This window comes from Manacus vitellinus, unplaced genomic scaffold (genome assembly GCF_001715985.3).
Source record: "Manacus vitellinus isolate BGI_N305 unplaced genomic scaffold, ASM171598v3 scaffold_17_pilon, whole genome shotgun sequence".
NCBI lineage: Eukaryota > Metazoa > Chordata > Aves > Passeriformes > Pipridae > Manacus > Manacus vitellinus.
In genome coordinates this window covers 11,561,687-11,576,400 of record NW_021939256.1, presented here as the reverse complement: position 1 = coordinate 11,576,400, position 14,714 = coordinate 11,561,687, and the positions used below count along the sequence as shown (strand labels likewise).

Genomic DNA, 14,714 nt, shown 5'->3' with positions numbered 1-14,714 from the left:
TTGAGAGTTGGCTAAATATGAGCCAGCAGTGTGCCCAGGTGGCCAAGGCCAATGGCATCCTGACTTCTACCAAAAATAGGCCAGCAGAACCAGGGCAGTAAATGTTCCCTCTGTACTCAGCCACTGGTGAAGATGCACCTTGAGTCCTGTGTCTAGTTCTGGGCCTCTCACTACAAGGAGCTCACTGAGGTTCTGGAGCAAGTCCAGAGAAGGGCAACAAAGTTGGTGAAGGGTGTGGAGAGTAAGTCATATGATGAGTTGCTGTGGGAGCCTGGGGGTGTTTAACCTAGAGAAAAGAAGGTTCAGGGGAGACCTTACCGCTCTCTACAACTGCCTGAAAGCAGGTTGTAGCCAAGTGGGGGTCAGGCTCTTCACACAACCAACCAGCAAAAGGATGAGAGGACACAGCCTCAAGCTGCACCAGCAAAGGTTCAGGGCGGACATCAGAAGGAATTTCTGGGGTTGTTAAACATTGGAACAGACTGCCCAGGGATGTGGTGGAGTCACTATCCCTGGAGCTGTTCAAGAAACAACTGGGCGTTGCACTTAGTTCTGTGGTCTAGTTGACAAGGTCCAAACATTGGACTTGACCTTGGAGGTCTTTTCCAACTTCATGATTCTGTGAATTTCTACATCTTCAGAGTCTTTAGAAAAAGAATTAACTAATTTGACTGTAGTAAAATCCCAGCACCTCAAAGTTACTTTTTAGCCTGAGAACTTCTCTCAGTGCTCTGCATACTTTATCTCTCTCTGTCTTAATTTTCAAAAATCTAGGTACAGTATACAATATGCCTAATTGTTACACTTGTTGCAGTATTAATAAAAATATATATTTATATCTATCTCAAGGTAGCAGCTGCCATGTTATCCTTTCCTTAAGGAAAGGGAGCTAATTGTAAGTAGCTCTACCAGTTATCCTGCATTAAGAAGATGGCTTTATCAGAAAATCTTTATTGACTTAACATACTCTGAAGGAAGAAAATTCACAAAAGATCAGCAATTTGCATTTAAATAGTAATAAATTACATGTAAAATTGCAAGCTGTCCCAGGAAAACACAATACAAAGTGTAATCTTTAGTTTTTGCAGAAACTGGCACACCAAAAGCAAGCACGTCAAACACCTCTTCATGCTCGGAAGGTTTTCTTTTTGTTTCATTCTGCTTTACTGTTGTTTACAGCATAACTGTGTTAAGTGACCTCTTATTTTGTACAACTGCTCCCCACCTCTTGCTAATGCCTACTGGACGCATCCAAGGAAGTTACCCACAGCACGTCAGAACATACACTGCAGCGCTTCAACATAGTTAGCAGCAGCTGCTTTAGTTCTTCACAAAGCCTCTGAGGCTACATGAAAGCCTCAACAGATCAAAGAGGTTTCATAACTACCAGCATGCTACTGGAGGAAGGTCTGATGTGCCAAACATTGCCAAGGCAGCACTTGAAACAAAACAAGCAAACCACCTCAAATGAGACCTGCCCAGGTACAGGGTCTCCAAACAAGGAGAGATTTGAACAGAGATTGCAAAGCTGGTCGCCAGACCATGAGAAAATTTCTGCAAATGAATTTCTACTGTTCACTCCGAGAAAAGGTGAGATGCAATCGGATGAGTTGTGTTCAATTGGTATTGAAGTGGCTTTCAAACACCTTTCTTTCTCTTCCATGAAACCACTGCTGAAGTCTAGGGAGGGGAAGTGACTTGTTTACCTTGCACTTCAAGGGGCTGGCAGCTTGCACATGAGCAGCTACCACACTTCAGCTGAGATGGTGATTAACTCCAGCATTCAGGGCGGTACCTTTTACAGCACAATCAGTATTTACTGTACTGCTTCCTCTAGTTTTGAGCTATTCTTTCTAATCCAAAAATGCAGATCTATGAAATAAAGGTAGTAGAAAAGATTCCTGCTGAGATTAAAGTCAAACTAGAGATCAAAAAAAGTAGGAAAAGAGGAAAAACTTTGAATTAAGCTTCAGAAGCAAGCTGTGGGTGAGAGGAACAAGCCACCTTCTGGATACAGATGAACAGAAGACCATTCATTTAGCCAAGAAAATTAACTGTGCAGATTACCTGGGAGCTCCTTAGCACACTGCAATACTGACAGCATGTGTGTAGTCTTACATCCTAATACTATATGTTATTGTGTCAATACTAGAAGATGCTAGTAGGACAGCCAATACGAAGTTTCTGGTCTTGTGGGTTTGGGTTTATTTTAATCTTCAGGGCAAGTCATATTTTAAAAGATACACTGTCAGAAAACTATTTTTCCAACTTTCTCTCATCCAGCATAGCAGTTATGGTTTGTGACTAAACCATCCAGGCAATTCATGTTCAATAGCCATAAGCTTGTCATAATTTTGAGGACATAAAGGACTCCAGAAAAAAATGAGATTGCAAGAGGTGCCTTTTTAGGAACATCTTTAGCACGCTTAGTTATCTCTTTTGCCCCTGTCAGGAAAAAAAAAAAAATTATATTCCATGCAGAAATTTCACCAGCAAACATGTAGGAAGGAATTTTTTCCATCAAACTTGCAAACACACTGCCTTATACTTCTGTATGGTGAGAAGTAGAGAAACAGTCCCTCTGAAGTCTTAATTCACCTTAGAGAACAGGCTCTACAAATGCTTCCAGTTACAAAACACTCAAGGTGACTCCCTCAAATATTGACACTAATATCTGGTTTTAAAAATTTCTTGAGTCTGTCATGAATTCAAAAAGGAAAAAAAAAAATCACGTAAGTTGAGTGTGCATGTGTGGGTGGGAAAACATGTTTTAAGTCACTTTAATAAATGGATATTTATTTATGTATGTAACGTGTATGTTACATACAATCCTAGAGTTACCTTCTACAGAAATCTTTTCAACTGGTCATGGCAAGAGGTCATGGCAGTGCTTCCTGCTTCCCTGCTAGTCAAGGAAGAATGAGCCCAAGAGAAGGGCTCTGGAAGAAGGAAGATATGCAGAGAGGGAACAGGGTAAGAGCACACAGAAGGATTGTGAAGAACTGAAGGACTTCACTCAACCAGGTGGCGGGAGATCCAGAGACCACAGAGCCTGATTAGGAAAAAGAACCCATGGAGGTGGGCTAGCCCCAGATACAATCAACTGTCTTCTGACATCATCCTTGCCAAGATGTCCTCCAGAAAAAGCCAGCTATTTCCTTCCAGAAGGGCCAGAATATCTTCTCCCAAGCTCCCTCAGGCAGTACCCTCCATCAGCTGGCACACAACCATTCAAGGAAATCCTGAGGGGTCAGGTCTCTACCAGAGTGGTGGAGGAGATAGAAAACCCACAGGCTTTTAAGAAAGGGAGGTGTTAGTCTTTCCAGGTTAGCCATGAACTCTTTACAATCAATAGAACAGTTCATGTATTTGAAGGCTTGTGTCAGCCCTTCCTTCCTGACCCCCATTGTCTCTTTGCTCTCCAGGCACATGGGTGATATCTCTTCTACAATGGGCTCACAGTGGAAAGGGAAAGACATGGTCACGACTCTCCTAGTGCCTCGTGCCCAACCCCACCAAATGACTCTGAGCCAGGGGCACTTGTGACCAAAGGATAGAATCATCAGTCGGATCTGAGGGTGGAAGCTCATAATCCACTTAGCAACGGGGACCTTCCCCACATTGCCCCAAGGACAGTCCTGGGGCGATATGGCTGGCAGTGAGTCGTCAGAGAAGGCAGCATGGGAGGTAGTCCATTTGGATGCAAACCTTGTAAGAGAGAGTAGACATCAGGGAAGGCAGGAGAGTGCCACAACAGGAGACTGAGTACCAGCAGCTTGGCTGCGCAGCCACAAAGGACAGAAGTGGGCCAGGAAACACCTGGACTACTAGCACCCCTAGGCTCTCCTTTGGTTCTGTCACACTGGCAAGTCCCTCATTTTCCACATCAATACTTCTATCCAAAAGAGGCACCCATCATCTTTAAGAAGAAAAGTTCAGAATACCTGTCTTGCCTAGGCCAAACAAGTCCATTTTTGCAGCCAGGTACATGGGATGGGGAGAGAAAAAACAACTAAACCACATTTCTGACCCACCCACGAGCAAACAGTGCAGTTCCAGCTGCAGCCAGCACTGGACACTACAAAGATTTCTGGAGTGGGTTCAAGATAACGTCACATCACAAGTGATCAGTGAGCCAGCCAGGGAAGCATTCTGCTGCTTGACCAACAAGCAAAGACAACTTGTGGACAAAGAAGAACCAGTTGGGGAGGAAGAGGTTGATGGCAGAGGAGATGATGGTAATGACCGAGCAAAGGGAGCAAGATTACTAGCAAAATAACAGTCCTGGACTATGGGAAAGCAGATTTTTGGCTTGTTTAAAGATCTGCTTCCAAGGTTCCCATGGCAGACTGCTCTGAAGGACCAAGGTACCCAAGGCAACAATCTGATCTTGAAGGACAACCTCCTCAAACCTCAAAACCAGTCCATTTTGGCATGCAGAAAGTCACAAGGGAATGGCAGAAAGATAAGCTGAATGGACAGGCAACTTCTGTGTCAGCTCAAATGCCATAATGCAAAGAAGGTCAAAGCAGGAAGAGGTTATGCAGAAAGAATATGGAGATAAGTGCCCATGAAGAAGAGTTGGAGCAAGCAAATGAAGACAAGAAAAAATAAGGAATGCTTATATAGGCAAGCAAGGACAAAAGGATGGCTAATATTAGTCTAGTTCATCCTCAGTTATGCACGGGACCCAGCAGCTAAGGACACAAAAGATCAATGATGTCTTTGCCTCAGTTTTTCCTAGGTCAGTTTGCCTCAGTTTTTCTTCAGGTCTCCCAGTTTTTTGAGCACAGTGTCAGCATCTGGAGGACTGAACCATTACTCACAGCAAAGTTATGGATCAGACAAGCTAACTGAACCAAGGCCCTAGGACGAGACAGAATGCGTCAGAAGGTGCTGAGGAAGCTAGCCAATACCACTGAGAGGCTACTCTCTCATATCTTCAAAAGAGTAAGTCACTGATCAGAGGATGATCCTGGTGAGTGCAGAGGCAAAAAAATACATTCCTCTTCAAAACAAGTGAGGTTGACAATATGAAGAACCAGAAGCTGGTCAACCTTGCCTGGTTTCTGCCAAGATTATGGAGCAAGTCCTCCTGGAAGTCACTGCCAGGAACACAGAAGATAAAAAAAAAGCAATTGGTAAATCTACACTGGCTGTTCCAATAAACAAGTCACACCTGACATTTCAGCTCACAATTTTATACCATTTATAATAAAGGCCTTATCTCTCAAGAATTCAAAACACATAGATCATGGATCATTGTGCTGCCTTTTGGTTTCTTCATCAAGCTGCACATTCTAGGTTCTTCAAATATATAGTTAAAATTTTACAATACTGGACAATCCTGTGGGATTTTCAGAACATCCATTCTCATTAGAAAAGTAGACACCTCATTTGTACTTTGCACAGCTCAAAGCAATCTGCCTCAGATATAGCTGAAGACTGTAGAAAAGTTAACTGCAAACTTGAGAAGGACCGACTACAACAGCATAAAATTCATCAAAAATACTTCTTTGCCTCCACTGAAGCATCAGTTTTACAAAATCCACGTGAGCTGAAATAATGGCCTGTCACTCTCCTACACTAATAGGTTCAAGAACTTCTTCAAGAAAGGTGCCAACACCACTTTGTCAGAAACCCCCTCCTGAACTGTGCAGAAGTATTCAGTATTCTGGGGAACTTGCCAGCTGACAGTATTTACTGTATGACTAATATGCATTAATGAAGCACAAATGGACAACTATTTACTTGTGCTAATAACTAAAGCGCTTTATTAGAGCTAAGGCCTCTAGCATGAAGGGTTGCCAGGTTCCCCACTTGCCAAAGTTATGTCAAAAAATGGAGCCAGTGTGTAAGACATCAAGAGCTACAGCCAGTGTGTAGTAGAGTCTTAAGTCATTGTTTAACATTCAGCTTGCAAAGGACCAGCATGCTCCAAAACCACTGGCTGTTCCCGTGGGCTTGTCTTTTCATTGTAGAGGCTAGAATTTCAAGCATGCACACTGGTTGTACCAGTGTGCAGACCAGAGCTATCTTAAAATAGCAGTAAAGCCTGAGAGCTCTGCTGGACATTTGTGTTCTACTTTTGATTGCTTGTTGTTCTTTCAAAACCAGAAAGAAAAACACTGTATCTTAATGCCTCAGATTAAAATATCAATACTATCTAGCATAAAAGGCCATTAATACCAATAATCTGGCCCTCTCTTCATGAAGGATTCCTGAAAGTTGATCAATTCGGTAAAATTCCCTCCTGAAAAAGCAAAGTCAATCACACAAGAACAAAGCCCTTGCTCTGTGTAGTACTCTCCATCCCACATCTCCATGAAGGGAACATATCTGAACAATATGAATGAAAGATACACCTGAAAAGCAGCAGAGTTCTATGGGAACTTACGGAGAACTGTTAAAAAAGAGTGTTTCAGACTGCCTTCACATTAGAAACTGAAAGAAAAATTCTTAAAGGATGCAAAAGTAGCAGGTAAAGATCATTTTCAATCATAGCTAGTAATAGGTGGACCTGATATATTCATCCCTAGCTTTACAAGGTAAGTGGCCCATCCAGCACCAAGGCCACAGTGAGTTTAGGCTATCCATTCTTCTTTGAATCAGCTTCAGTTCAGGACTCGCTGCAGCATTAGGAATGGAAAGTCTACAGCTGCAGAAACAAACAAAATGATCCCTGCCATGAGACATCACGTAAACAATAAAGTTTTGAAACTGTACCCACAGCTTCTTTTTAGAAGCCGAAAAATTCTCCTCTCAGAGTTGATCATACAAACAGCTTCATGCAGAATCGCAGGATTTCGACTGTGGGGTGGTACTTTGGAAGAGTTCCCTCCCCCCCTTTTTTTTTAACTTTAAAAAAAGGAATTAAATAAGTGCTTATGAAATATTGTCCTTCCTTTGATCAAACAGATTCCCTTTAGACTATGTAAGGCAAGAAAATGTACTGACATAACTTTATGCAAGGTCTGTATCTAGATACATTTCTTGGAAGTACTTAAATATAGGACAATATTATATCATTGGTCTATTCCAAGGATAGAAAAGGCCTTTCTGAGCCAACAGGCATGGAAAACAGCACTAAGAATTTTCCAAGTCACAGTACTTTCTTGAAAAGTGACAGCTCCAAATGCACAGCAATCTTATCTTCCTCTTTGAAAAACAAAATCATCTCCACTGATTATTATTTACTCATATGTAGAGCACAGAACATCTGTAGAAGAAAGGTTCATTAAAACCACACCCCCCCAAACTATCACTAACATAATTCCAGTTGATTATAACAAAGGCAATTTTTTTAAAAAAATGCTTCCATTCCCTTGTATTTCAGGTTTCTTCTCTGTTATGTTTACACAGACATTTGAAGTATGAAGCTGTCTTAGGACTGGTACATCAACTTCTCTTTTAAGTTAGAGCTGTTACTAACATGAAAACACTTGTAATTCTCCAAAATAACCAGTTGGTAAATAGCTTGTCAAATATTTACTCATTTGGAAAAGACCACATCCATTAAAAAAAATATACAGGATTTCATTTGGTGCTATAGCCTGCTAAGCTGATTGTTACCATTGCTTCAGAATGTTCTCATGAAGTTCTGTGAGAAAACACCAGAAAATGGTCTGGTTTTATCAACATAGATGTTTTTATAATTTGGAAATGACATCTTAAAAGTTGCATACAAGTCAGAACCTAAAGAGACACATTGCTTTTGATTTTCATAGGATCACCGAATGATTGGTGTTGGAAGAGATCTCGAATTCACTTGGTTCAACTCCTTGCTCAAGCAGAGCCAACTACAGCCAGTTGCCTGAGACCATGTCTGGATGGCTTTGGATTGAGATTCTCCCACTCTGGGCAACCTGTGAGTTCTCAGTCACCCTCACAGTGGAAGAGTCTTGCCCAGTGTTCAGAGAGAATCTCCTGTGTTTCAGATTGTGTTCATTGCCTCTAGTCACCATTGAAAAGAGCCTGGCTCTATTCTCTTTGCACCCTCCCTTCAGGTACTTTTATACATATATATATATATATATATTCATAAGATCGCCCTCAACTTTCTCTGAAGTATTAAAGCAGTAAACTGTAGATTTAAAGATGTATGAAAAATAGAGCTAAATCAAGAGACTGCTTGCATGTCATGACATTACAAGACTAAATGATAGCTTGTCTAGTGTTCAAGCATGAAACCATTAACAGAAAGATGCAAAATAAACTTCTTTACTTAAATTTCTCACTTGATTTGAAACACCTACGTTGTTTCCTGACCACTGTTAGTAGTAACACATGTAACAAATGCTATGATTGACCAATAGAATGCTTTGAGTCCCTTTTTTTTTTCGTGGCTTGAAAAAGCTCATATAATTGAAAAATGTGGACCCAGCCACTTGAAATTTCTTGCTTGCATTCACCTTCATAAAAAGACTTCATGTTTTGCCAACCAAATCCCGTGTAAATAGGAATACAAAAGCAGAAGTGCAAACTGCTAAGTACAGGCTTTCAGTTGGAAATGTAGAAAGGTAAACTGGTACAGCAAAAAAAAATAATTGATGTGTATTTTTTGGAAGAAGGGAAACCATAATCAATTGCATATAAGCTTAGTGTAAGATACAAACTTCTTTTACATTATTTTGCTTCATATAAAATAATCTGATGATACATCTTAGTGGTGGCAAGTACACTTCCAATGGCCTCTTTAAGAGGTAAGCACCACAATTTTATTCCAATGTTAGTGAAAACAACTGTTTTTGGGACAAGTTTTTAAACAGATTTCTTTCCAAGAAAAATAGAGGCTAGAAATCTAGCTTTAGTTAATCTTCAACAAAAACCTACCAAGCAGCATCAACTCTATCTGTAAAAAACATTTGCAGTCTGTACTCAGGGAGACAGATTTCATAACTTCATATTGGAGGCAACATGTCTTGTAAAAACATTCACTAATGTTCTCGCTGCTTTGTACTTTCTGTCTGCTCCAGTCCGTCAACCCTCTACACCATATACATGTAAACTGTTAAAACAAGAGCATCGTCAATAAAAGATCTGTTGACTGACACCATATTTCACAAATCTGATGACTTTCTGCATTGGCAGTAGCAATATTTCAGCTTTTCTTTATGCAATATGTAGAAGAATGATGCAATGCAATAATGCATCTGGTGTTTTTTCACTCAGCTATGCCCAAGGACTTTGAAAGACTGCCTGCACACTCTGGTCCTTCCATATTGTCCTCTTAGCATGAAAAAACCAAACTCTGCGACAAATTCTATGCAAGCAGAATACTTGTACGTTTAAGCCTAATAAGACTAAATTAAGGTACTGTTTATTTTGAATCTTGAAAATCATGTATTGGATTTGCAAGACAAGGCTGTGGCAGTGGGGGGGAGCTACAGGGGTGGCTTTTGTAAGCAGCTGCCAGAAGCTTGCCCCATGTCCGGCAGAGCCAGCGTCAGCCACCTGTAAGCCAGACCGACCACTGGCCAAGGCCAAGGCCATGAGCAACAGTGGCAGTACCTCCCTGGGGGCAGGGAGTCCTTCACTGGATGATTGATACCGGATTTAAGAGGGGGAAAAATCCATTCAGTTGTGCCTGGGTTCCAGCCAGGGCAGGGTTAATTTTCTGCAGTAGGAGGGAGGAGACAGGGCTAGGACCTGGAAGTTACTCTATTTCACCGCATGTCAGTTGCTGGGGGTGGGGGAAAGGGACTCTTCCCAGGAGAAGGGGCATAAGGCTCAAGCATTTTGCATGTGAATCATTCTCTCTTTCATACACTTTTATTGTTAAAATTGTTGCCGTTACTGTTAATTTTCTTATCTCACTGCTGTTTCCAGTAAATTGTTACTATCTCAACCTGTAATTTTTGCCTTTTGTGCCTCCAGTTCTCCTCTCTGGCCACCTTCATTGGGAGTGGGAGGGTAGTGTGGTTTGAAGAGTCTCCTTTGGAGAACTAAATTAGGGAGTACCATTCCTAAACCAAAACAATGGAGTGAGGAGTGGGAATATATGAGAGAAACAGCCCTGAAGAAACCAGGGTCAGTGACAAAGGAGTAGGAGGAGGCATTCCAGGAACTGGAGCTGAGATCCCCTGCAGCCTGTGGTGCAGGGGACCCTATGCTGGAACCTATGGATGCACAAAGGAGGCTGTGACCCCATGTGAAGCCTGTGCTGGAACAGGGTCTTGGCAGGACCTGTGGACCCATGGGGAGAGAAGCTCACACTAGAGCAGATTTTCTGGCAGGACTTGTGACCCCACAGGTCACAGCAGCCTGTTCCTGAAGGACTGCACCCCATGGAAGGGACCCATGCTGGAGTGGGAAGGACCCACATTGGAGTTCACGGAGGTCTGTCTCCCATGGGAGGGACCCTATACTGGACCAAGGGAAGAGTGGGAGGAGTCCTCCCCTCAAGGAGGAAAGAGCAGCAGAGTCAATGTATAATGGACTGCAGTTTCCATTCCCCATCCCTCTGCGTTGCTGGAGGAGAGGAAGGAGAGAAAATTGGGAGTGAAGTTGAGCCTGAGAAGAAGGAAGTGGGGGGGGAAGGTGTTTTTAAGACTTGGCTTTATTTCTCATTACCCTACTCTGACTTGATTGGTAATAAATTCAATTAATTTCCCCCAGTCAAGTCTGTTCTGCCCATGACGGTAACTGGCAAGTTATCTCTCCCTGCCCTTATGTCATCTCATAAGCCTTTCATTATATTTTATCTCCCCTGCCCAGCTGAGGAGGGGAGTGACCAGAGCCACTTTGGCCTGATGTCTTTCTTACTACAATTGGTAAAAAAGATCTCCATAGACTCAATAAACAATTTGTCAATAATCAAGAAAAAGAAGATTTTCAAATAGCGTAAGGCAAACAATGAGGGCCAAAACATAGGTCTTGACAGCTCTTCCCAAGTCTACTTGGAGACAAATTCTGCAATCAACTTTTTTTCATGGAAGTTTTCTTAGGACAAGACATTTTATGTACGCAAACATGGACAGCAGCATGTATACTTATATTACACTAAATAACAGACAGTTCAATTCCACAGTGGCAGAGATAAGACTGAGTCACACAGAAGGCACCTTGATGTCACAAAGATGAAGATTATGGCATCCATCAAGGTAATTATCTAATTAAATTAGAGATTTAATCAAATCAAAAAGGGTTGTTTCCCCATTTCACTAAAACAGAAACCCTCTATTCTTTAATTGCCCAGTCAAAGTAAACCACCCCTGAAAATGAAAAAAACAAGTTTCCCAAAAAAACCACACTCACCAAGATGAAGCACTCTAGGAAAATAAGTATAACCTCAATACGCTATGGACTTGGATCAGACAACCTCCAAAGGTGTCACCTAACTTACTGTATCATTATATTGAAAACAAGGGTCCAAGCTGCCATACTAAAACCTGGAAAACCTAGCTGTGCCTAGCCGTTCCTCCAGGTGAAGGCAAAGGAATGTCACTATTGCAGTTGTAGTACGGGCAGCACATCACCTTCACATCCACAAATTTGACATCATTAAAAGAGGCTTTCATTACAGTAGCTAGTCTCTGATTAGTTCTCCTAGGTATTTAATTCCCTGCTTGTGAAGTGCACAAAGCTTCTCAAGTATGATGTGCAATATTCTGCTCTCTTATCTGATCAAGAGGGTTACTAGCAATCCCAAAATCCACAGCTCTGTACACGTATGAGAAAGCAATTCCCATTTTCTCCCTATTTTGTGACCAAACACCTATAGTTCATTTTATGCCGAGTTACAAGTCCTTTCTCTAATAAGAATTCAGCTCACTGAAAACAAACTCTTAATTATTACTGAAGTCATACCTGCATCTTGGTTATGAGAAAATAAACAGAAGGCAGAAAGTAGAAGATGAAGAGCAGCTTAGAATTTTATCCTCATAAATTGAGAAAAAAACTCATCCTTTTGTTATTTATGTCACTGAGACTTGTACAATTAATGCAAAGGGTTAAAGAACTAAATATTCCCCAAGAGTTCAAGTCACTGTACATAAATACTGTTGTGACTACAGATTGCAAAAGAACGGAAACACAGTAAATCATCCCATTTTTTCTGAGAAATTCTGGGACTATGTTCTGAATTTCCAGGAACAGAAGACAAACACTGCCAATTCTCACTGCCCGATTTTTATTGAAGAGTTCAAGAATTTGGAAAGGGCTCCTGAAAGCCACTGAAAGATAGTACAAAGCTAGAGATTGTTTTTAGGAGAATGCACTCAGTGTGCCTGGTTTATGTGCTAACTCCTGAGAAAGAAAAAGAAAAAAAAGACCTGAAAGCTTCTGAAAGCAGCAAAGGTTGCAAACAAAGAGCCCAGTAAGAATTTCAGAGCTCTATACTTTGCTCATCTCCCCAAAACCAGAAAAAAAAATGAAGAGCAGAGGTAGACTGACAACAAGACATCCCAAAGGTTATTCTGTAGTGAACGCTCACTTATCCAGGTTCTCATTTTTCTTGTTTTGAATGTAATCCCAAACTCTGATGTGTCAATTAATTCTAATATTGAAGTTAGAGCATTAAGGTCCCAACCTTGGGATCTCTGCACCAATGTCCTTCATAGACTTTCATTCATATTAAGTCTGAAAATGTACCGAAAAAATAGAATACTTTACACTCTAATCTAGAGCATATTTAGTTTAACCTTCTTTCAGCCCTTTACCAACAAAATGCTGGCACTGCAGCCAAATTTGAAAGACAACTTGATGAAAGCTCCTAAGTCAGATTTAGTAGGGGTGGAAAAACAGATGTTCAGGGTTTTTTTAATGCAAACTTCAGTTCTGACAGAAGGCAGAGTAGTTGTGAATGGGCTTCCAAAGCTAGTCTTCAAACTGGTTATAAGCACTTAGGGTAGTTAATACACAGTCAGCTATGACCACAATTAAATGAGTCACTTTCCCACCATCTTAAGTCACCCATGTTACTCTGACACGTTTAGTCTGCTGACTGCCCTAGACTAAAGCAGATTATCTACAGGGTTTGTCAGAGAAAAGAAGTAACAGTGAAAATTCACATTCTTACTTCCTATGAACCAGTAAAGACACTATTTTCACAAGTATGACTGACATTCAGTTAAAGAACTTGCAGCTCAAAAATGACTGCATATAATGTCAAGTTTCTCTTACATAGCTCTCCTCTCCCTCAGCTTTGCATCATGACTCAGATGATGCTCTAAATGAATTGGAAGCATAATTTCACAGTGCATCAAAATTATGAAGTCCAGGCACATCTATTCACATATTCTTTTAAAATCATAGATCCAAGTATAGTAACAGATTTTCAGAACACCCAATTTCTCAAAGTCCATTCTATTTTTATAGCTGCAAAAACAGTTATAAAGGAACTGTTATGTTTTTCCTGTTATCAGCAAAAGCATTAAGGTACATTCAGCTGACAACTCAGCATATACTAACATCGGACTTTTAACTCATTTAAGGTTCCTGTTGGGGAAAAAAATTTTAAGTTGACACATTACAAAGCATGCATAAATACTATACTTTTTGGGGAATTCTGTTGTTGTTTCTGTTTGGGTTTTTGTTTTTCTTCCAAATTAGTAGCATGACTGTAGGAATCACTACTAGTAATGTTTCTCTTGCGACAAAGTGAAAAGGTTTTAATGTCATATGACACTGTTTAATTATTTGTGTATCTACAGGATCCAAAATCATAACTGAACCCTCAGGGTGGTAATCACATTATGAAAACAAGAGATAAAAAGTGCAAAAAGAAAAGGTCATATCCAAACTAAAGAATTTGCCATTCCATAAAAAATTATGCCAACTAAAACTGCCCAGGAAAAAAAAAGGAACGGTTACATGCATTTTTCCATGGTACCTTTGAAGTTAGCTGAGGGTTTATTAAAACATACTTTTTGTAATATGCCATATTGGCTGCTTAGATACAGCACAATGATTCAAAAAGCATAGGATCTAACCAACTGTAAAAATCTCTGCCTTTGTTCCTACAAATATAGCATTCAGCAAGCATTGATACATTTCAGTGCAAGGCATTTCACTGATTTTGTAGCTTGCCGGGTTTTTTTTAAATAATTGACTTCTCCCAAGTATGAAATGGCTTTTTTGAAGACAAATATAAAATCTTAATCAGTATATATTAGTGACCCAATTTTTTTTAGCAGCAGATCTTGAATACTGGATGGTAACAGAGGTTCTATTCTCAAATGTTAGCAAAACCCAGAGAATTGCCAGACAGCTATTAGCAGTTTGATGAAAATTTTGAATGCACAATCAATCACCGACACACAGCAATATGATGCTACAAGCTGACAGGAACATGCAGTTTCACAACTTACTATCCGATAAGGAAGATGTAAAAAGGAGTCTGGGCAGCCAGCTAAAGCCATTTGTTCCTTCAAATTTTCTTCAAATTACATATACTGCTTCCCAGGACCTGCAGAGTACAAACAAACTGTCAGAAACCATACTGAAGACATTTCATCAACTTATTATTGAAAATAGTTGGAGGGGGAAAACCGAGAAGAGCAAGATGAGGTGATGAGGATTTGCATCAACTTGGGAGTAGCAATTCTGCACATTTGCTGTCTGTAGCCTAGAAAACACATTCAATTTGGCATTTCATTTAAAATCCCAACATAACTGTTCTCAGGCCTGGTGGCTCCTCCTTTATTTCATTGTCTCGACCATTTAAACATTGGCTCTCACCAATTGAGGTTATCTTTTCAACTGTGGAAAGAAAA

The 14,714-nt window shown here is 40.6% G+C and overlaps 1 protein-coding gene across 2 annotated transcripts in view; it reads right to left on the bottom strand.

Moving 5' to 3' along the window:
- GRB10 (growth factor receptor bound protein 10) overlaps positions 1-14,410 on the bottom strand; it is a 108,452-nt gene extending 94,042 nt beyond the window's left edge. For both annotated transcript variants that reach the window (XM_029958907.1, XM_029958908.1), the window contains exon 1: positions 14,310-14,410. In XM_029958907.1, the coding sequence (XP_029814767.1) occupies positions 14,310-14,360 (51 nt within the window). In that variant the 5' untranslated portion in view covers positions 14,361-14,410. The remainder of the gene's footprint in view (positions 1-14,309) is intronic.
- Between the last annotated feature and the right edge of the window lie 304 nt (positions 14,411-14,714).